The sequence below is a fragment of the Stegodyphus dumicola genome, chromosome 10 (genome assembly GCF_044657685.1).
Source record: "Stegodyphus dumicola isolate Sdum_Otavi_A_Nest chromosome 10, ASM4465768v1".
NCBI classification, from domain to species: Eukaryota; Metazoa; Arthropoda; class Arachnida; order Araneae; family Eresidae; genus Stegodyphus; species Stegodyphus dumicola.
The window spans coordinates 12,952,918-12,977,000 of record NC_140777.1 but is presented as its reverse complement, the minus strand read 5'-3'; the positions used below and the strand labels follow the sequence as shown (position 1 = coordinate 12,977,000).

General features: G+C 34.7%; 1 protein-coding gene across 1 annotated transcript in view; it reads left to right on the top strand.

Annotated features, from left to right (window-relative positions):
• LOC118202547 (protein O-mannosyl-transferase Tmtc3-like) overlaps positions 1-24,083 on the top strand; it is a 707,071-nt gene that overhangs the window by 505,180 nt on the left and 177,808 nt on the right. The window contains exons 8-9 of the mRNA XM_085824627.1: positions 4,535-4,698; positions 9,911-10,163. Of these exons, the coding sequence (XP_085680753.1) occupies positions 4,535-4,698; positions 9,911-10,163 (417 nt within the window). The remainder of the gene's footprint in view (positions 1-4,534; positions 4,699-9,910; positions 10,164-24,083) is intronic.

Below are 24,083 nucleotides of genomic sequence, written 5' to 3'. Positions count from 1 at the left end.
TAAATAAATAAATAAATAAATAAATAAATAAAAATAAAATAAAATAAAAATTAAAATAAAAATAAAAAATTATCTCCAGCGCGCGAGAATGTGTATCAGAAATTGAAATTCTAAATGTATGCTCATTTTAAAATTATTTTCCGATATTGGCTGTTGAACTGAATTTTATGGTTTAAGTGCGAAAAACATATTTAATAAATAAAGATAAAGGTAATACACAAAAAGTTAAAAAAACGCCCTTTTGGGCGTAATATAAAACCAGAAAGCTTTCAGTTTTTTTTTTTTTTTTTTTTTAATAATTAATTCTATTTACTGTTACTGCATCTCAAAAAGAAACTTCTTATCGAAGAGCCAAATACATTTATTTTTCCTACTCGGAAGCTGCTGACTAAAATGCTTCATGCTATTGCTTTCGACTTTTCATGTGACCACGCTTGTTCACGGTTATTTTGACAAAATTAACCGAATGATAACATGAAACTATGAGAAAAAAAATCTCATGTGTACACCACATGACTTCCTTGTACGGAATATTAAATTATACGCAATTTTTCTTGCATTTCATTTAAACTTATCGGATTGAATTAAATCGACTTCGCCGACAGCGCATAAACCACAATAGAATAAAGGCATTCTTTAAAATTCACTCTATTTGTTTACCATAGTGACATTCTGGCGCTAGGTTCACTTAACAGTATTATATTTCGTTCATATTATTACTCAGAATGCACAAAATTTATATCATTTAAAGAATTACCGAATCGTTGCCACATGTTCTATTCAAGTACTATAATAAAGGTAGAACGATGTATAAAGGAAATTAAGCAAACAAAACAAAAAAAAAATTTTCACACACGATTGAGTAATTTTCATTCAATTAATTCAGTTCTCACTTCCCGACAAGGCAAAAATACATAAAAACTCAAAATATATGTATTAAAACTTACGAAGTAAATCTTAAACACTTATTTCCTCGAAAAAATTCCAGAAAGGATTAAGCATGATTTAATTCGCAATAATAAATGAGTTATCTTTGTTGTTGCGAAGCTAAGTTTCTCTAGATTGGCAACAAATCCACTATCCTGCAGTTTCAAATGTAAACAAGCAATGGCTGCCAACAAAAAAATTATTAGGCTTAGCGGCACTTAAACAACTTTAAAATTGTTGATAATTGTAAACATATTGCATACAAATTTACTTAAGGCATAAAAACCTTAACCGGAAGATAAGAAAAACAGAATTCAATCATTTTTAAAGCAAAAAATGTACAATTTACAAATATATAAGAGTAAAAAAAACTGAGATCACTAAGCCGGGTAACAGAGTGGATATATATATATATAAATATATTTATATACGTTTGGCGAGACCGATTGCAACCAAAATACGAGGTGCACACCTACATGCTTTAGCAGTTCTATATACAAACTTTCAACGTTCTTACGCTACTCGTGTTTGAGTTATGCGAGGTACGTACATACGTTCGTAGAGACGCCACAAAAAATTCTCTTCAGAATTCATTTTAAAGCAGTTTTTTAATTTTTTTGGAGGAAAAGAGTCTTTAATTCTGTCCTTACGTACAGATATCACATAAAATCATCGTTAAATTGCATTCGAAAGCGGTCAAAATGGATATTTTCGTTGAAATATGCTGCCTCGAACTTTTCGCGATTACAATACTTCCTTTTTACTTCGTACAAGGAAGTAAAAATATCCTTCAAAATAGCTGTGGTTGTTACTTATACTCATTTGCCTGTCAGGAACATCAGCCCAAACCCACGAAATTCCTTGTGGCAAGGAGCGCAAGGTACGCCTGCCGTTGGCAACAGCCTTGAGCACCTTACAGGTAACAGTGCGATTTAGCTCAGTTCCTCTCCCAATTTTGACGGAGAGCACCCGGGGGAAAGGGTACGAGGGTCTCCCAGCCCTCTCCCCTTCCATCAAACCACACGAAAGGACTTTCGGCTCGCCGCATATCTAAAGTGCCACTCTGACACTATACATTTACACTATACATACATGCCTTCTCCGGGATTCGTACCCGGACAGTGCGGCGCTAAGCACTGTGTCGTTTATGGAATTTAATTTATTTAATAAATATGTAGGGAAAGACATATACAGGGGTTGGACAAAAATATGGAAACACATTTAAAAAAACATGTTTCTTTGCTTAATATGGTGTAGGAAACCCGTTGGCATTTAAAACAGCTTGCAGTCTTCTCGGAATGGATAAATACAGTTTCTGTATGTTTGCCAAGGGAATATTATACCATTCTTCCTGCAAAACGGTGGAAAGTTCAGATAACGATGTTGGCGGTGGATAACGACAACGCACTTTCCGTTCCAATGTAGACCACAAAGGTTCGATAATATTCAGGTCTGGTGACTGTGGTGGCCAGGGGAGATGGGACAACTCATCCTCGTGCTCAGAAAACCAGTCCTGGGCAATGTGAGCTGTGTGAACAGGGGCTTTGTCGTCTTGGAAGACACCATCACCATCGGGGAGCAAAGTTTGTACCATGGGATGAACTTGATTGGCCAAAATGTTCACATAAGTCTTGGCAGTCATGTACCCTGTCACAGTTATCATGGGGCTAGCAGAGAATCACGATATGGCTGACCAAACCATAACAGAACCCCCGCCATGTTTCACTCTTGGCAACAAGCAGTTATAGGCGTTATAGGCTTGAGATGACGTTCTCCAGACGTAAACTCGGCCAGAAGTGGGAAACAATGAGAAAGAAGACTCGTCAGACCATATTACTCGCTTCCACTGCTCTATAGTCCAGGCTTTATGACTTAAACACCTGTTACGGGCATTAGCATCACTGATGAGTGGCTTCTCAATTGCAGCACGGCCAGCAATTCCCTGTTTATGAAGCTCCCTTCTAATTGTTTTGGTACTCACAGGGTTTGGTAACACAACATTCATTTCAGAAGTAACTTTTGCAGCTGTGGTCTTCTTATTTTTCGTCACAATTGCCCTTAATGATCGTCTGTCACGATCACTCAGGACACACTTTCGTCCGCGCTGTGATTTAGCAGATGATGTTTTTCCGCTTTTCACATATGCGGAATAAATCTTCGATACAGTACCTCTTGAAACACGAAACACCTCGGCTACCTTGCTTACGGAAGCACCTACCATATGTGCTCCAACAATTTGCCCACGTTCGAAGTCTGTTAACTCTGACATAATGCAATGACAACCTCACATAACAGTACTCCGACAACAACTGAACTGTTTAGCACATTTACGAAGTTGTATAGGTGGCGTCAGTAGTCAAAAACGCCAGCGCCACCTACATGTTTCATTAAAATAAATCTTTCTTTTCAAACATGCATTTCAGAAGGTGTTTCCATATTTTTGTCCATCCACTGTAGATAAATGCTTTCAGAGAATTTTAATTAGGAAAATAAAAAGGCTTGTTTGTGCATTGTTCGTAATGTCTTTAATGCAAAAGTTACTTAACCCTTTCAGGGGCGCAATGTTATGATTTATTAAAAGTTATGAAAAAGTAAGCATAATGACATGCAATGGTCCTATAGACAACATAAATGAGTGTAAAAAAAAATTTTTCGTACCCCTTTATACTCCAAGTTAAGATTTAACTTGGAATTGATGTAGATAATTACTGATAGAATTAGTTGTTTGTAGCGTTGTTTACGTGAGATGAGATCACTTGGGATCACGTGATACGAACCGGCAAATCATGATGTTGAACCATGAAAGTATAGTAAATTTTAAATTAATGTCTTTTTAGAAATTTATTGTCTTTATTTACTGGCTTTTTACAATATTTTAAACCCTATTAAAATGTTTATGCCTTCAAAATAAAAAATTCTTAGAACTAACATTTGTTAACATTTTTTATGTATATACTGTACGCTGTCGCCAACAAAGTCTGCTTGGCAAGATTTGCGCCGGCGAAACGGAAAAGTACAAATAAAGGTATATCGTGTAAAAGTTTGGTTCCCGAGACCACTTTTGAGTGAGACACCTTGTATTACTTGTGAGTTTATATTATTTGGCGATTTAACTTCAAGTTTAAAAATGTATTCTAATATAATATATTTATCATATATATTAACCGAATTTTTGATCGCAATGAACTATAGATTTTCCATATTTTCGTATACAAACGGGCGCGACTTCGCCATTTTGAAAAGAATATCCGAATGATAACATTAACCACGATCGTATTCAGTGGCGTCTACTTTTTCGGCTAGATAAGTTCGTAGATTCGACCCATCGGAGGATAGGTTAACGATATTTATTACTTAGTAAATAGATGAAAGCTTTAAACATCTTTTAAGTGGTCACATATTGGTTTGTAAAGGGAACAAGAGATATTTGTTACCTAAATGTTTTACTACTGTAAGGTTTAAAGAAAAAATAACCCCCGGTAATAAATATTTTTGTTTCCGTTTAGGTAGAGTGTATTTTTAATGTACTAAAAACTTTAGTTCTAGGAACTGGTTTTTGCTCAAATATATAAAGGTAATAAAATTTATTTTTGCTATTTCTTTGTAGAACCAGCGCCGAGTACAAAGTATGCGCTATCTAATGCTGGGTCGAGTATCACCGTGGCTTCGAGACAAGCTACTTAGAGTTTCGCTGCTCCTGACAGCCGCATTGGGAGCCACATACCTCAGATGCAAGATCATGGGACCCCGCTTTGTACCAGCCTTCAGCAGGTGACTGTTTTGAAATCCTTTTAAAGGCGTTGAATTTTAAAGAATAACTGCTGTTGTATACAAGCTGTTACTTTCTGTTGTTTGGTATACAACATGGAAACATTCAAGAGTTATATAAATTTTAATATACGTGGTGTTTAGTTAGTAGTTTAAAACTTGCAAGTTTCCGTTAAAAATGTATGTGAGAACCATTTCATGTGACCTTCAAAATACGTTAATTAATAAGTAAAGTTCTACAATTTGTAATTTCATTTCTTTATTTCGAAATACTTTAATTGTTTCTGTACTTTATGCCTATAAAGTAAATAATTAATTAATTTTCACCTAGACAAATTTAGAATAAATTGCTGCCATAACTTTTGTTTCTCATTAAAATGCCATTAATTAAGTTTATTTACAAACTAGTTCTTTTCTTCTCATCCAGAAATTGTATGATACTTTTACGGACTACGAATCAATTAACTTACATCTTGATTTTAGACAGGTTTTTAATATCAGTTACTAGCATATTTTTTAAGATTTTGTAAAGAATTAGTGGTATAAATTTACTAAATTGATTTATGAAAAGAATTAAATAAATATGCCGAATTTTACGCTTTTATATGCCATAATAAAGCTGAATATCTCTGAGAGACAGTTAAAATTAGTTTAACAGTACAAATAGTATAATCAGTTTCGAAAAAACTCAAATCATATTTTTGAAAAGCACAGCAGTACTTAAAAGTTAAAAATAAACGATAATGACATTTTAGTCATTAATAAAAGTTAATTTCAAGTTTGCTCTTCGAGCAATTTCTGTCTTTGATTCGTGCGTCGTACATGCTGTTTAAAAAAATAAACTTCCAGGTTTATATGCAGTGAATTACCCAAACGTTATGGATTTAATTTCTGTAAAGTAATTATTTCTGGCCAGGCCAGAAGTGAATCATTACAATAGAAATTACATAAGATGGACTGGTTGTGTTCATAAAGACTTCGATAGTTTAAATATTAAGAAACAGAAAAACATTATTGGGAATAGGAATAAATGGTAGATTCACAAAAAAATTGACATGATTGCCCCGGTCCTCACTGGGGTGCCATACCATTGAAGGAAAAAAATGCTCCTGGCGGTGTTGTTAAAAGTTCTGGTACTCTATAGTGAATAGCGTATTCGCTTGTGGTACACTCTGCGCAAATGGGACAGTTCTATATCTCCCTTTCAGTTGGGCATCTTGACGAAATGTAACTTGCGTTTTTCCTGTCTCGAAAGCTCAACTTAGGATATAAATTATATTTATGTATAACATTGTTCAAAGATAGGTATTTTGATACAAAATTGGAATTTTTCTGAAATGACACATTTTTTTTTTTTTTCCATATTTCAATTCTACGACTCAAATTAAAGTTTTGTACAAAATCGCACGAGTAGTTTTTAAAACATTAGCTCTTACAATTTTAGCTCCACAATGTTAATTGAATTTGGTATGTGTTGAATAATAATTCTTTTTTGTCAAACGTAAAGTGATTCCACAATTCCAAATTTATTTCAGTCCAAATAAAATTCGCAGATATTTTCTAATTTATTTTTTAACTTCTTTCTAATATATTTTTTAATTTGTATTTTTAGTAACTTTTATAAAGTTTTAGAAAAGAAATTTTGAATTAAAACTCATAAAATTTTTGCCATCACCTTAAAGTAGATGTATTTCTAGGCTTGCTTACTTTGTTAAAATTATTTGAAAGTATGAAAATGTAGCTTTTTTTTTTAGTCTCGCACAATGAAAGTGAAATTAAAATAGGTTACCATAAATTAAAAATTTCGCCAAGTGAATTATTCTTGGCGCAAACTGAAAAAAGTGCGCCAAGATAAATTTTTTAATTTCTCACAAAATGTTACAAAATTTAATATTTAGGCGAAATTTATACCATAGAATCGAAATATGGAAAAAAATTGCAATGTCATTTGAGAAAAATTCCGATTTTCTATCAAAATACTTATGGTAGAACAACGTTATATACAGATCTAATATATATCTTAAGTCGCGCTTTCGAGAGAGAAAAAAAGCAAGTTAAATTTTCTTCAATTGGCCTAGTGAAACGGAAGATTCAGAACTGTCATCCTTTTTTTGCACGGGGCGCAGAATTTAAAAGGTGTTTCTCCTGCCTTCTTAGCTGCCTTCGTGGTGTAATAGTCAGCACACTTGGCACGTATTCGAGAGGTTCGAGGTTCGAGTCCCGGCGAGGGCATTCCTCATTTTTCGTGTCTCCTGCTTCGAAATAACTCTGCAGTTGTGCCCGAACAAGGACAAGGTGGTGGATGATGATTCTCCAATTTTCCACCACCAGGATTTGGCGATTGGATTCCCTAATACCCGTCGCCCTTTAAAAGAGGGAGTATATAAGGTATTTCTCCTGCATGCCTTCGTGGTGTAATGGTGAGCACACTCGGCGCGTATTCGAGTGTTTCATTGCTCATTTTTCATGTCTCCTGCTTCGAAATAACCTAATGTGTCTACAAATTGTACATCAAATATTGCATTAAAACATTACATTTGTCACGCGGCAGTCTAATTTATATAAAGTGATGATAAGCCAAATGTCATATCTCAAATACGAATGTTCTCTGGCGTAATGGCGTGTTACGGTTGAAAAGAAGCGTAACAGTTCAAGAGAAAACACTATGATATACAATTAGTCGCAGTTTAACATCGGAATGTGCAATAATCTGTTTCTCATGTTCATAGTTACTACCAAACTGTGTTAATGACAAAAGCGTAAAGCGCCTTTTATGTAAGGCACCTGAAAGTGCGAAAAATGTATTTTGTTTAAAGTGCGAAGAAATAAAATAAGCATGGTGTATTAGAGATGCAATGAAACTTAGAGGCATGACGTTTATTTTTTTATTATTTTCATTTATCTTAATTTTAACTGTAAGATTATTTTGGAAATTAATTTTTTGAAACCCAATTACTATTCACTTATTTATAATACACGAGAACAAAAAAAAAAAAAGTTTTAAAACTAAATAATACTATTTTTATTATATTTTAAATATTGGAGTATGTGATATCCCTCGCGCCCACTCTAGTAACTTTTCTTGGTGGGACTTCCGCCGGGTTAAAATGAATGTTAGTACTTTAGAGGCTGTACAGGAGAATGTGTATACCTTTTAGCTATTTTATAGTCTAGTATCATATTAGAGTTTTATTGAATCTATCAAAACTTCTTGTTTAAAACAGGAGAAATTCTCAGATGCGGCCACTCCTATCAGACATGATTGATGGAAGTAGGATTAGTCTCATGACAAGTTTGACACGTGCTTTCTTCTTAAGTCTTAACAGATCCGTAAACTTCTCCGCGTTCGTCATATTTTTAAGTTTGGTCTGCACTTCATGAGGTATTTTCGACATTCTTGCGGTGAATTATTCATCATGCTGGAAACAGAGTATTAGTATGTGTAATACTGGGATTATAGGATGAACTTGTGTGTGTTTTAACATTTATTCACGTTCGTTATTTCGTGCATTTCCTCTCGTTTAGTTTTCTGTGTGCTTGCAATGCATTTATGAACTGATTCATGCTTTAAAATTAAGTTGAGAGAGAAATACGTAAATGGCTCAGGTTTCTGCTGTGCTCTTAAAGTTAAAAGAAGAGAGAGAGGGAGGACTTCTGTTGTGGTTAAATATGTTGATAAAGCATGTGAAAATAACGTATGTGATGTTATTTTACGTTTTTGAATTCGAATTTTATTTTTTTTAAATAATACGTAAATTCCTATGTTAAAAAAATAAATTCATAAAATCTCTACATAATCTTTATTTTAAAAAAATAAATAAATAAAATTCATGAAATATTCTCATTATTTTATTATTCAGTTTTTAGTTAAAGTAATGAACTCATACTGAGAACTGCAGTACTGAGGGTATAAACACTTAGGGGGTCTCATACACCTTAAAACCCGTAACATCTTCGAATATGTGACTGTTGCAAGAATTGGGATAACTTACTTATTTTAAAAGCAATTACTTCCAAATTTTTACAGCTGACTACATAATATAGCTGCTTTCTGAAATAGTAATCAGAAAGTTTGTGTTGCCACAAATATTTTTATAATTTAATCCCTTTGTGACAAAATGTTTCGGCATGTTTCCACCTTGCGTGCACAGTTTAAAACATTGTGTTGCATAATTTAATACCATATTTAATATATAGCTTTTATAACGTTTGGAAACGACTGCGAACCTCAAATTCTAAAAATTTCATGTTAAATTTTTATTTTATTTTGAGTTGTATTTATAAAATGTATTTTATTAAAAAAATCCGTAATGTTTTGTCCATAAAATTTTTCAATATTAAAATATTCATCAGATTTTTGGTTCAGTTAGAAAATATAAATATAAAGAATTTAATGTATGCCCATATAAAGAATTCCATCTAATTTCAAGTGTGTACCATTAGCCATTTTTAAAATAGCATGCGCGCAAGGTGGAAACATGGCGAAATATTTTGTCACAAAGAGAATTAAATTACAAAAATATTTGTGGCAACACAAACTTTCTGGTTACTAGTTTCCAAAGCAGCTATATTATGTAGTCAGCTGTAAAAGGTTGGAAGTACTAATTGCTTTTAAAATAAATAAAATATTCCAATTCCTGCAACAGTCGCATATTCGAAGATCATAAGGGGTTTAAGGTGTATGAGCCCCTTAAGATTATACTTTTCTTCGTTGTGATTGTATTGTTGCGTGCGTACGGATTCGTTATAGATTCCGATACTAAGGTCCGATACTAAGTTAATAAAAGTTATTTTTATCAAAAGAAATGTGTCAGATCTCTCGAAATTTTCCTCAGATATTTTCGTACAAGTACATTATCATGCAGTAAAAATGTTATTAGTTATACTTCAAACTACTAAAAAGGATAAATACGAAGCAATGCAAAACGTATCTAAAGAAAAAGCTAATCTCAGTTCTCAGTTTTAAAAGCACAATAAGCTTCTTCATATTTTTTTTTAATTTTCCGGAGCGCCTTTGAAAAATATGTATGTTAATGTAAATAAAACATGTAATGCATTTATTTAACCAAAAATGTATGTATATTTTTGGAACTTCTAGAATCAAGGTTCCAAATTTTAATATTTCTTAACGATCTTCCATCCCTTTCCCTATATCGAATGTTTTTCGCATTCAATACATAATTTACAATAATTATAAAATCTTTCTCTTGTATAGGCTCGACAATCCAGCTGCAGTTTCGGTCACGCCAACTCGTCAATTGACATATAACTATCTTTTGTCGGTGAACGCTTGGCTGTTGCTATTTCCTTGCAACTTGTGTTGTGATTGGACAATGTCTACCATACCTCTCATCACGGGCTTTTGGGACGTCAGAAATGTAGCCACTGTGATGTTTTACGCCAGTGTTTTCTTTGTCGTTCGTACCATCTTTAGGTTAGAAGAAGATGCTAAAATGACGCTCATCATGGTAAGTTTTTTCATTCCAATAATCTATTTTTATGATAAAATGTTAGAATTCGATTGTTAAAATAATGTCATAAACAATTACATGCGATTGTTTCCATAGAAACATTAATTATTTATGCATAATAATAGATGGAAGGAAGTATTTACACCCTTTCACGATTCTCTTCCTATCTGTACTACTCGCCATCACACTTTTAAGACTAACGTGGAAGCTTGGACTTAGTGAGTTACAGTATTATAATTGGTTAGCTTATTAGATAGGATTAATTTTCAAATAAATAATGTTACGAATTTTGTATTTAGATAGGTAATTTTAGAATAATTATAAGTAAAATTGTTTTATTTCTTTTTTGTTACGTAAAGAATCTAAAGAGAAGCTATGCCGAAAAAGTAAGAATACAGGAACATGTGCATTTAACATTCAGTAAATGGGTATCTCGGTAATATGGCGATGTTTCGCCAAGCGACATCGCTTTTGGCAACTTATTTTTCGCCAGATTGGCGAGAAATCGCGAAAAGTCGCCAAACTTGAAGACCATTTAGTGACATTTTGGTTCCATCCCTGTATCACCATAACAGGAATTGTAATTGAATAAATGTTATTGATCACTGTATTAGCTGCAAGCGTAATTCGACCCTTATATTGCTTTCCAGTAATCTCGAGAAGCAGACAATGACATATCTCTGTGGCCGGTTGGTTTAGCGCAAGATCGGAGCTATTCCGGGTTAGTTTTTCCTCTTTAGATGAGCTTTGCATTGCGTTGTGTTTTCAGAACTTTGAAGTGTTTCTTTTGATAAAAATTAATTTTTATTAACCTATCATTGGACCTGTGTGCATTCAATCTGTTTACGAACCCGTACGCACGCAACAGCATTTAATTTTCGTATTTACTCTCGTATTTTTCCTCAATTTGTGATAAATTTATCTTACGGAATTTATCTTACGGTATTTTTCCTCAATGTGTGATAAATTTATCTTACGGAAAACGAATGGAGAAAATTATGCGAAAAAGTTAAATTCCAATGGACGCAGTTACAGTAGAAACGTATAAGAAAGGAAACGTATTCATGAATAAACTACCGATAAGTCTCATCATATTATTTATTTAAAAGAAACCGACATTCCAATAAGAATACATAGCAAAATTGGCATTAAAATACCTAACAAGGTATCTTCATTTTGTTTTCTTGTATCTTGAATCTCGCTCCCTTTTATTTATCCACTGTTAATCCCTAGGCATCAAATTGTTTAATGCTGCTGAAAGTGCTGTCTGTGTCGTCTGCCGCAGCTTGCAGGCCATTGCTATCCTCACCGTTGGCATTGTCTTCGTCACTTTTTAGTCTGTTTTTCCAGGTGCAATGATCAGAACTATCGGTATCATCAAAACTTCCGATTTCTTGCAGCTCTTCACTATTACTGCTTCATCAGTCAGGGCCTATGCACCCAAATTCCGCGAGCAAATAAATTATTAAGATAAAAAATTAGTAAAATAAAAAAGTAAGGTAAAAATTAGTAAGATAAATACATCAAGCGTATGAATCCATGTGGTAGAGGAAAACTACGTGAATACATTTAAAAATTTTCAGAACTGAAAATGTGGAGGGGAGATCAAGTGAAATACGCGAATGAAGCTGTATACTTAAAGAAATGTTTAACTAAAATACTTCGCTAAGAATGACATACGAAATTATTCCAATTTTTCGCCTTCTCTGTAACCATCTTCCTCAGAGATTAAAATTCTAAAAACTTTATCTGATTATTCCTGGTGGGTTACTTACATCTAAAGCAAAAATCGAGATAACGTAACTGTCAGCTACTTCTGGCAAAAACTGGTAACAATTTGCCGACCTACCTTGGAACGTAGAAATAATCGAAATCCACTCTCCAGAACAAAGTAAGTGGTTTTATATTTGTGTAATCACTACAGAAGGTGTTTTTTTTTTAAACATCGGACGGCAAAGATAGCACAAAGCGGCCCTGAATAATATTATATTCTTTCAACGTAGGTGGCTGTATCGACGCTAATAATTACGAATAATAAAGTGGCACTTCAAGCATAAAGGTATGAGTTGCAGTTAAAACACGCTATCTTTTAAATATTATTGCGAATGCTTTAATTTGCATAACTTTCTGTTCTAAACAAATATATGTGAGGTAAATCAAAGGATAGGTAGGGTAGTGTTTTGATAAAGGTTTAACTTTTAAGTAGACTTAACCCGCGAAGACGCGCGCTATTTTTAGCTACGCGAGGACGGGAGTCGGACTCCGTAGGCCCGAAGCGTTATTTCTTAACCAAATAAATAAATAAATAAATAAATAAAAAATTGCTTGTGTAAAAATTATTTATCATTAACAACAAAAATTGGCTTTAGTGTAGAATTGGCTTCCCCTTCGATTGGCGACATTTTTTTAAAAATTTTGGCGATGAAACCTCACTTCTGGTTACCACGATAGCTTTAACTTTGTTTAGCTTCCCGATTTTATTTAAATGAAAATAGATTGATGTGTACATGGACATATTTAAGGCAGTGCGCAATGCCTAGTTTGTGCAATCCTAGGATGTTTTTTTTAAGTAAAAACAGATCGATGTGTACATGGACACAGATCTTATGCAATTCTTCGACTTCTTATTTTGGTTTTGTGTAGCGGCCATCTTGAAATTGTGACTTCCTGGCGCCGATCTTGGCGTCAAAAAAGAATCGCCAATAAACAAGGGGCACCCAATTGTAAACTTTTACCCAAAAATTAAACTGATTTCGAGAGCAAATGAAATTTAGTACTAATTTATGCAATATTAAATTTTTACAACAATAATTTCAAAATAAATCTTGCATTTCACATTTTTTTTTCAAATAATCGCGCTGATTCTGAATATAGACTTTGAACTATAGACTTTTGTTGGAACTACAAACTACTCTTCATCACTACTATTTCTTTTCGTCGCATATTTTATTTCAAAATTCCGCACATATTTTAAAGAGTTATGGCATATATTATGTTTAAAATTTTTGTATTACATTCAAAATTCTGTACGTTTATAATTATGCTATTTTATACATTATGCTTCATTTTTTTTCTTTCTAAACTATTTATCATTGCTAATTATGTATTCATTTCAAATTATGTATTCATTTCAATTATGTATCATTGCAAATTTTGTATTCATTTCAAATTATGTATCTGTTTGCTAATATCAATAAACGGCTGGGATCACGTAGTGGGGAGATGGCGCTAAACCATTTAACCAAATGGTAAAGGCGTGGTGCCCGTCTTCCCCGTTCCTAAATCCTAAATAATCGCGCTGTGTTTACTACAAACATTTTTCTCGCACATAGCACAGCAAATTTGTGATTTTCAGTTTTTTACTCAAAGACTGTAAACTTTTTTGCAATTTTCAACGAACTTTTCAAAGGCATATATTATCGGACCCATTTTATTTATCTCCCTTCTAGAAGGGCGGTCTCTTATGTCATCAAACAAACATCTCATTTCTCATTAAAAATAAAAAACTGTTTGTTAGACATTGTCGTCTGTCACCCAAAAGTAAGGAACGTTTACGTGAGAAGCCTTGTAGAGTCCTCCAAAATAAAGAAGACAGACAAATGCTCTAATTTCTGTAATATCTGTGGATCGAGCATCTCTCTATCTTCCAAATTTGAGGGCATGTATTCGATATAAATGTTCGCACAAACTACTAGAATTTTTGCTGTTATTTTATCCATAAGCAGTTGCCAAGAAGGACACAAATTTTGCTTCACAAGCATTTCCGAGAAATTTTCTCACAATGTTGTGTGCAAGAGTTCTCACAGCAAGTCTTGGTTCTTTTTTATTCCATTTTGTCACATTATATTTGCCATGATAACAATTCGCTGACGGACACAAAATTACTTAATTCATTCGCTTGAGTCTAATGCCTCTTCAGAATTCGATTCGGGATCACTAAACTGTTCTTCACCAACTATTTAATCGTCCTCGTCTTTAATTGTATCTTTATCAGTCGACACTTCGGCTAATAGTTTCTGTAGTCTTTTCATTTCACCGTCATAACTCAAAAAGCAAGACCTTTTTGCAACTGCCTGATCTCTTTCACAATTTTAAATGACAATGCGAGCGCGCGCCTCGGGTCTGGGAAGCCCGGTTACTCAGTTTCTGAGATAAGATGGAGGGTTAAATTCCGGAAAGGATTGTGAATGACAAGTACTTGATCTTAAACGCAGTTACTGAGAAGGTCGAAAAATTTCACCAAAGGGAGAAATTTTTGTATTGCATTTTTGTAACGACCGGGCCTCCCAGGCCCGACGCGCGTTCTCGCGGGTTTAAATAGTTGTCGCATATTTAGCGGGTTTTACTTTCAAAACCATATTTTACCCAAACGTCCCACTGGCGGCCGGGCGTTAAAGTCGCTGAACTCTTGTAGTTTGACCTGGGATCGAATCCGGGGGAAAACGCCTGGCTGCATTTTGTGGTTTTGTCTATGTGTACCGTGAATACGACCCAGTCCCCATTGGCAGATAATCCTTGGGTCGCTTGGCATAACCAATTAACCTATCGTCATCTAGCTTAACTTAACCTACCCTTAACGTAGCATCGGAAGGTACAGAGTTCGAGTCCAGGCGAGGACAAAGCTGATTCTGACTAGCATAGCGTCCAAACTAACATGTGATGGGCCATAAGCTGTCACTGCCAGCGACTGGCAATTGGGTCTCCTGCTCTCTAGTTGGCCTTTAAGTGGGGGCAAGTGTAAGGTATTTTCTTCCTTTTGACTTCGTGTATTCTTGATGGAACTGTTTGGTACATCCGGCTAGCAAACGTAAAGCCGGAGTTCGAATTCCGAAGAGGTCACTGGAGATTTCTCCTCTTTCGAAAAACCTGATGACTACTACTTGATGCTGCCATTACACGTTATCTAAACATTGACTGGATTCGTTACTGAAAGTCCGCCTATGCTTTCTGGTGAAGATCTGCAGAGAAATAGAAGCTAGAGGCCAGTATTAATATGAAATAATTCGTTGATTAAATAAAACTCTCTGGTTCTCTCCTTTTTTAAAGGTAAAAAAAATCTTGGAATTGCTTGGATAGAAAACTTAGTCTCGTGTTGTTGGGTAGAAAATGAAATACATTTATCCCATGTATTTCATATGTCAGCTCATCTTGTGATACAATTTACTGTTTACTCAGACGCAGAAAGGATTTTATTAGCTGCCTATTGTATTTATATTATGCCATATTACATTTTTTTGATAAAGTTGGAAATTCCAATGATTCGCAAGTGTCAGTTATTTTCAGTTTTCAGAGTTACATAGACAAATGAAGAATAAAAAAAAGAATACATTTATGTGGGTGGGAAGTTGAAGATGATATCCTTAAGTAAATAACACTTCCACAAGTCTTCCGCACCGCAAAACATTTAATGAAATATAAAAGAAAGCTACAGATTGAATTAAATAACGGTGCCATTGTGCCTTCTAGCGTTTGTTAGATACAAACACAGTTATGCATCACTTTTAGTATTTAAATAGCAACTCGGCGCTCGCTATCATGTATTCTTTAATTACCACCTTCGGCAATGCCAATGATTATAAGTTACAAAGTGCCCTATGGTCCAAAACCATGTATCTCCACACCAGAAAACTATCTAAGTAATGAGCAGAAATAGGAAAAGTGCATAATTGGTTATCATGATGCACACTAGCTCGAGAAAGTTTAGGGATAGGAAAAATCAAGTTTTGATTTTTTTTGGAAGTTTCATGGTTTTAGACTTTTTTTTTTCCTTCTGTATTTTTTAATTATATATATATATTTTAATTTTATTTTATAACACATAAATACGACATTAAAGCGGAAAGGAAAGATTTTACAGATTAATAGGCTCATTGGCATATGGCACTAATCATAGTGATGTCTTTCGCGTGAAATCTACATTTGTCTATATGTCTCCTCTTCACCTAGCTCTCGCTACAGGCGCATAGGTTGTGTCCTCTGAGGCTGAGCAGAACTAACTGATACTACATTTATAATAAAAAGATACATAACTCTGTACCAATATGTGTATTACATATTATCATATAAATCAATATTGGCGTTATTTCGAAATTCTGGCTTATCCTACACACACGTCCCTTTTCGTATTCACATGGATCCGTACATACAACAATACATGTTAATTGAAGTTACGCTTGTTTAAATGAAAGTGACTTTGTTTTTTGCTGGTTTGATTGAAACCGTTCGTTATATTTACCTAAATTTTAACACGGTTTCAGTTTTCTATACACTGGCGAGTTACAAGCGAATTTGTAGTCAAACAGCGTATCCATCACTAAGCAATTATCGCATGGTGCGTTATTCAATCGATTCTCCTTTCTTTCATTTTTTAAAATGATGTACTTAGCAGCGACACTGAGACAATTATTCGTCACAAAACGGTTATGTCACGAAACCAGATGGTAATTATATTTACATAATAGTTCCATTCGCGGTTCTACAATGACGTTTTAATTTATATCGAAGCTCATTATGCTTTGCTATAGACACATTGTAAACGTACGGAATAATAGCAAAGTGTTTGACAAGAGAAAAGTTGTTTGCCTCACAGATATTCTAATGCCAGTACTTAGTCTTGTTAGAGTTTTACAGCATATGGATAATTATTAGCTAAATAAGAGTTACTAAGTAAAATAATGGGTTTCTCACTAAATAAATCACTCGTTTTTGCGCTCTTGCAGCTGAGGATGACGGTTCTGTAAAACCATCGAAACTAGTCCTGTGAAAATTTGAAAATATAACGCTGATTTTTGTTGTGTGACTTCTAAATTAAATCACTCGTATTTAAATTATTCACTTTCGCTTTTTATTCTTACTAGCCGCCTAATATAGTTATTATAAAGCGGAAATATATATCTATATATATATATAATTAAAGAAAGGAGAACAAACTAAAAAAAGGCCTTTGTGGTCAAGAACTTTTGCGCATTGAACTGCAAAAATTTGAAAACAAGTTAAACGAATCTACTTTTTAGCGGAAGCACTAAGAATATTCTTATATATTTGTAATAATAAAATTCCTTAATCAAGGATACACTTAAAATTCTAACTGTATGTTCTTTTCATTTTTAATGACGACGTTCTCTTATTTGAAAGTACGTGGAATTAAATCCACAGCCCCGTAGTCAAGTTGTTTTTTCCGCCTTTTCTACACGTACAGTTTTAGAATGTTCTGGAAGTATTTAAAGCGAACTGGATTGGCTGACGAAGCTGACGTCATTTCTTGGAAGCTCCGCCTTTCCAGAGGCTATAAAAAGACTCTCAAAAGGAATATCGGGGCTTTTTTAAATGTCACGATGCAGTAAACTTCATACAAAAAGTTATTAGTAATTCTTTTTATTTACTCCGGATATCTGATATTTGTAACTGCTATTTCTTCTGAATAATTCTCGGGCTTACAGGAAGCCTCTAGTCGGGCTTTAACTCAGAAAAGAAATAATAAACTAAACGGGACTCAGCCGAAGCCAAACACAATTATCTAAGGTATTTTTTCCACCTTCCTAGCATGCCTTCGTGGTGTGGTGATCTGCACGCTGGGCGCGTATTCCTGAGGTCTGCGGTCCGATTCCCGGCGAAGGCGTTGCTATTTTATTTACTATATCAGGTGTCACAATGAAATTATTTGCGACAGTTACACATATTTTGTCCAAGACGCATGAAAGAAATGACCACTTCTGGTGGTTAATGTCAGTGACCACCACCCACAGAACACATCCCTACAAATCAGTCTCTATGGTACTCATGGAAACAGTTGTTCTTTTTGCAACTCTGCATGTCCCGCATTTCCACACTGTTCTTACAGGCTTTTTCTTGGTCCTGCAGAATACACATCATCGTGAAGTTGTCTTCTACAACTGATGCTGATTTTCTTGAAAACGGATTTCTGCATCAATTACTGGCTTATGTTTCTTGATTGCTATCTAGTGAGCTACAAGGAAACTTCAGAAACGGTCAGTCTGGAAAAACACTCAAACGAGTGAGTGAGGCGTTTAATAAAAAAGTTGGTTACTGTAGGTAACCATCGCCCTTTAAAGAGTTTAAGGCATCTTTGTTTATATCAATGAGATTTAAAAGTAGATGATGATGATGATGTCGCTTCTATGACAAAGTGCAATCATATAACTCCGAAGCTGTCAAAGACAGCATTTGCAACCTCGGCAGCTCTATCAGTATAAAGTAGGTCCACTGGGTCTTCAATGCCGCTATTAAACAGTCTGGCCTAGATTGCTGGGCAGCTGAAGATGGGATGGCGAGACAGTGGGATGTCATTTGGGCAATGAGGACAAATGCTGGTGTAACTATGCTGTCCGTCTGCAGAAATCCTCATCATCAGTGTTTGTCCTAAGTATGGTTATGATAGTCGATATGGCTCTGTCACAGTTCAATTCCGGGATGGAGTTTCCTTTAATTTGACCGATTAGTCTTTGGCTGGCAACTGCACTGGCATCAACGAGGGTTTAAGTAAAAAGTAGATAAAAATATTCTTAAGACTTGCTTCGGTCTCTTGATTTCTTAATCAGTAACAAAAAGATTAAACCTGAACTTTAAAGATCTTATGCTTTACTGAATGGCGACAGGATGGTTCGGCGAAGATAAAAGCATTTTATTTAAGGCAGTGGCAACATATTTCATTTAAATAGTTGAGTTTATTGATTAAAATTAGAAAATAAGTATTTTTTCATTTTTCCGAATGGCAATACACTCGCGATAACTAGAGTCATCCAGTTTTGAATAAGGTAATCCATTTGAAAAAGGTAGTCCTTCACCAAACGTGGGCACCTGGAAGCCTGAATTTTGGATTTGTTTTATTGCCTATTTCCTATTTTGTAAAACTTTAACGGATTTTGGTTAACAAACTCAACGATTTCAAAGCGAAAAGTGGCAACACTGTAAGGAATAAAACACTTTTACGTCCAGCGCTCGAGACTGTCTGTCGGAAATTCTAAAAATATATGCTGTTTTTCAATATTTTGTGATTTTTGACGTTGAATCGAATTTTATGTGGCGCAAAGACCGGAAACGTGACATTTAATAAATAAAGTAAACACATAAAATATTAATAATAAAAAGACTAAAAAAGCTTTACAGTCATCTTAGTAAGAAAATTGAACACTGATATGACGAACGGTGAAAAGATTTAAAAAAATTATGCCTACACTTAACGCTGCATTGGACAATCTAAACGTATACTGCTGTGCATAACTGCTGTTAAAGTTTGTAATTTTCCTGTCATCATAACTGGGATAAACTTTGTAATTTTCCTGTTGAATTTGTACGGCGTAAGTGCGAAGAAAATGAGGCTTAATAATAAAGCTAAAATGACAAAAAAAAATGGGTTAGTAAGATTGAGTGTAAGAACTGACTGAAAACTTTGAGATCAACGAGAGCGTAATAAACCTTAACAAAACCTTTTGGATGACCGTTTAAATCTGAAACATTTCAGATTTATTTATTTATTTTTTCTGTTAGTATCTTCTTATAGTTTTTGTTAAGCTGACTACTCGGCACCGACTGTGGAGGCTTTACGAAAGTTTTAAGTAATTGAGTCAAAGCCATATTTCATAAATAAACGAGTTAAACTAATGATATTAATAATGGAATGCATAAATCATTGCTTGTTTAATAATTTCTTGAAACAGAGCCATTAATTGCTAATATTAGGCTTCTGAAGTAAATAATCTAACTTTTGCTATCATAGGCGGAAAAGGGCACTTAAATTGCTAACGCATCTCTGTGGTTTCATTTTCCCAAAGTTTTCTTCTATTATTTAACCGTAGCCAAATATAAGTAGTAAAAAGGGCAAATAATACGCTAATCAGTTCAATGAGGATTTGTGTTTTATATTATAGTTTTTACGTGACAGAATTATACAAAATGTATAATTATATACTCTATTATCTCTCTCACGTAAGTGAAATATTAGACCAAATTACAAGTTCTGGATTAAATGTAGCTAATGGGTCTCAGTTACTGGACCAGAAAATACCACATTGTAGGATCTCGTTCTGCTTCGGTGCGTCCACAATTTAGATTTTTACATAAACTACACAACGCACCAGTAACCTGTGTTAGTAGTTACATGCTTAAAAATGCGTGCAAGTAATACATATTGTAAATGAATTGTAGGTTTATAACTTCTTTGCATTTCATTTATTCCCTTATTATTCAATGTTGCTGTTGTTGTTGTTGACTAATGCTTACTTGTCTGGCCTATAGTCAACCCAAGCCCACGAAATTCCTCGTGACAAGGAGCGCAAGATACGCCTGCCGTTGGCAACAATATTGAGCACCTTTACAGGTAACAGTGTGATTTAGCTCCGTTTCGCCCCCAATTTTGATAGAGAACACCCCGGGGACGTTGGTGGCCTCTCGAGAAGTTGGTGGTAGAGGAAGAGGGTCTCCCACTTCTCTTCCTCTACGACCAACTTCTCCAGAGGACTTTCGGCTTGCCACGTATTTAAGGGGCCCCCATGCAGCACGGAAACTATATATTTACAAACATCCATGCCTTCTCTGGGATTCGAACCCGGGCCTTTCGTCAAGCAGTCGGCGACGCAAATCACTGCACCGATTGTTTGGTAATGTTGTTCTTGCACATCTGTAGCAATATTTCAGGTGTATTGCAACGTTTTCTCCTACCTTTGAATTATTTTTTAGATACATGATTACAGAGCTGTGCAGAATATAGTGGTGTTTTACTTAAAAATAATTTTTGTAAGGTCACTTTAACACTATAAGGACTCGTCATGTTCCTGTGTGGAAATCAGGTAATAATGTTCAGATTAACCAAACCGATCGGGTAAAGTGGATAAAAAAATGGGGTAGTTTTATATCTCACGTTCTACTGAGCTGATTGACGAAATTTAACTGGTGTTTTTCATGTCTCGATAGCGCGACTTAGGATATATATTAGATTTATATACAGCTTTGTTTTAATACAGGTCTTTTGGCACAAAATCGTACTTTTTCTGAAATAAAATACCGATGTTTCAGTTTTTTTGATGAAATTTTGTATAAAAAATTAAAATGCATTTAAATTTTGTAAAATTTACTGAATGTTTCTTATATAGAGAGCTCTTATCGCTGAAAAGGTTAGGGGGTTACGGATGGCCTCACGAATAATCCTGAGCAAATCAGGGATGTTCCGGTCTTTGGGAATAGACTTCGGTTCTCAGGTATGGATGTACTAGAAAGCCCAGCGGTCATACGAAATGACAGTTCTAGGTATTACAAATTGTAATTAAAATGATTTGTGCAAAGGTGTCTGCTAATTTAAACTGAATTACCCAGAGCAGGCGGCAAGGACGCCCCTTTGCTTACTGCCCCACGGAGTTTCACCCTTCTACTTGCTTAATTGATTAAAGTAGAGTGCAAAGAAGGAAACCACTGGCTGTACATTTCTTAAGAGTCCACCGCTAGCTCAATCAATAAATGTGATTTAAGTAATGAAATGTTAATTCACATGCCAAAGAGCTCTTTGTACATAACATTTCTTGTGTAGATCTTTCCATCATTTTTAAGCTTGCCTTGCAGAGGACCATCCATTATTTTTAATATTACGTCCGTTATTTTACGAACTCTTGAACAGGCAACATAAAGTTGACCGTGTCCAGATGCAAGCTCAGGTAAAAAAATGCCAACACGCTTAAGCGTTTGGCCCTGAGACTTATGGATGGCCATAGCAAAGGCAAGTTTTACAGGAAATTGTCTACATCTCAATTGAAACGGCAAATATGTGCCGTGGCAACTTCACCCCATTGGCTGGTACATTTACGCAAGCAACCAATAAACTATCGGCGACAAACAGACACTTAAGCCACATATATATATATGGGGTGAAGTAACATCATCTTCTCTGAAACGGCTGGCTCCCGGGCTTAGCGAAGCACACCGTTGGATTCCGCAGGTCCGTGGCACGCCATTTTGACTATTCGCGTCTTATTAGGACTTTAATGAGGCGAGATATTAATTAAAAACTAATTTCCCCTACATTTTCTACTTTCTTTCTTGGGTTTTCCCTATTACAGGGTTTTGGCTACGCGCCAAATTCTTTTTTCTCGAATATCTACGGAACGACGCCCAGTTGAAATTCGAGACGCGTATCCTCGGATTCCAAAATCTTCTCCAAATCTATCCATACTGTTCTCATTTTCATACGACTTTAATCGGCCGAGATATTAATTAAAAACCGCGCTCATTTTCCGAGTGGCAACAATAAACTATCGTCGACACACACTTTAGCCGCTTATATACATAAAGATTACTGTCCCAGCTGTATCCAAATTTTGAACTAAAATACCCTAAGCGTAAAACCAAACGATTTCGAGCTTGTATGAAAAGAACCAAATGAGTTCCAAGAAGCTGGACATCATTGTCCTTTGAGAGGAAACCAGATCCGACAGTGTGCCTGAAATACCTCATTTGGGGATACAAATTTCCTTCGTATATTTTTGAATGATTATTCATCTTTTTTAAAGAATCTGGAAGCTTTGCTGTATTTTTTCATGATTCTTTCCTAGCAAGCAAACTACCGCCAAGAAAGATGGAAGTTTCAGAGATATTTATTGAGTTTGTTACGATTGCTTGTTCCCCTTCAGATACAAATGCACTGAAGATCGATATTTAAACCACACTAACACTATTAATTAACCAGAAATATTCTTTCCGAATCCTCTGATCTTTACGAACCATCAGTACCTAACTTAAATGCCTATACCATGAGGCGGGTGTTAAGCAGAACCAACATCCAGCTCACATTTAGATGCCTGTTCGTGCAGTTTATGAGAAACTATACACTCCTACAATTTCGTGCCATTGTTTCCTGTAAGGATCCTGTTTAGTTTGGTATAAACATTAGATTTAAACAGCAGTTTTTGTAAAAAACCCTTTTCACTTCCTTGAACGAAGTAAAAATATTGTAATCGCGAAACGTTTCAGGCAGCATATTTCAAAGAAAATATCCATTTTAAATGCTATCCAATGAAATTTAACGATATTTTTGGTTAACATTGGCGCGTAAGGGCATAATTAAAGACTCTTTTCCTCCCAAAGAATTACAAAACTGCTTTAAAATTAATTCTGAAGAGAATATTTCGTGGCGTCTGTACGTACGTACGTATCTTCCATAACTCAAAACGAGTAGCCTCAAAACGTTGAAATTTTATATATAGAACTTCTAGATGTGCATCTCATATTTTGGTTGCAATCGGCCGCACCAAACGTATGTAAATATGTTTATACATATATCCACTCTGTTACCCGTTTCACTCATCTCAGTTTCTTTACTCTTGTATGTTCGTCAATTGTGCATTTTTTGCTTTAAAAAGAGATTCAATTATGTTGTTCTTATCTTCCGGTTAAGGTTTTTATGCCTTTAGTAAATCTGTCTGCAATACTTTTAGAATTGTCAACAATTTAAGAGCTTTAAGTGCGGTTAAGCCTAATTTTTAAATAACATGGCGGACATGTTTGTTGACAATTGAAACAGCAGAGTAGTAGATTTGTTGCCAATCTAGAGACTAAACTTCACAACAACAAAGATAGCGCCTCATTTATTATTGCGAATTAAATCATGCTTAAAACTTTCTGGAAAATTTTTCGAGGAAATAAGTGTTTAAGATTTACTTTGTAATTTTTAATATAGATATTTTGAGATTTTATGTATTTTTGCCTTCTTGCGAAGTGAGAACTGAATTAATTAAATGAGAAATACTGAATCGTCTGTGAAAAACTGTTTCTGTTTTGCTTTGTTTGATTAATTTATTTTATACATCGTTCTATATTTATTATAGCATTTGAATAGGACATGTGACAACGATTAGATAATTGTTCAAATCATATAAATTTTGTGCATTCTGAGTTATAATATGAACGAAATAT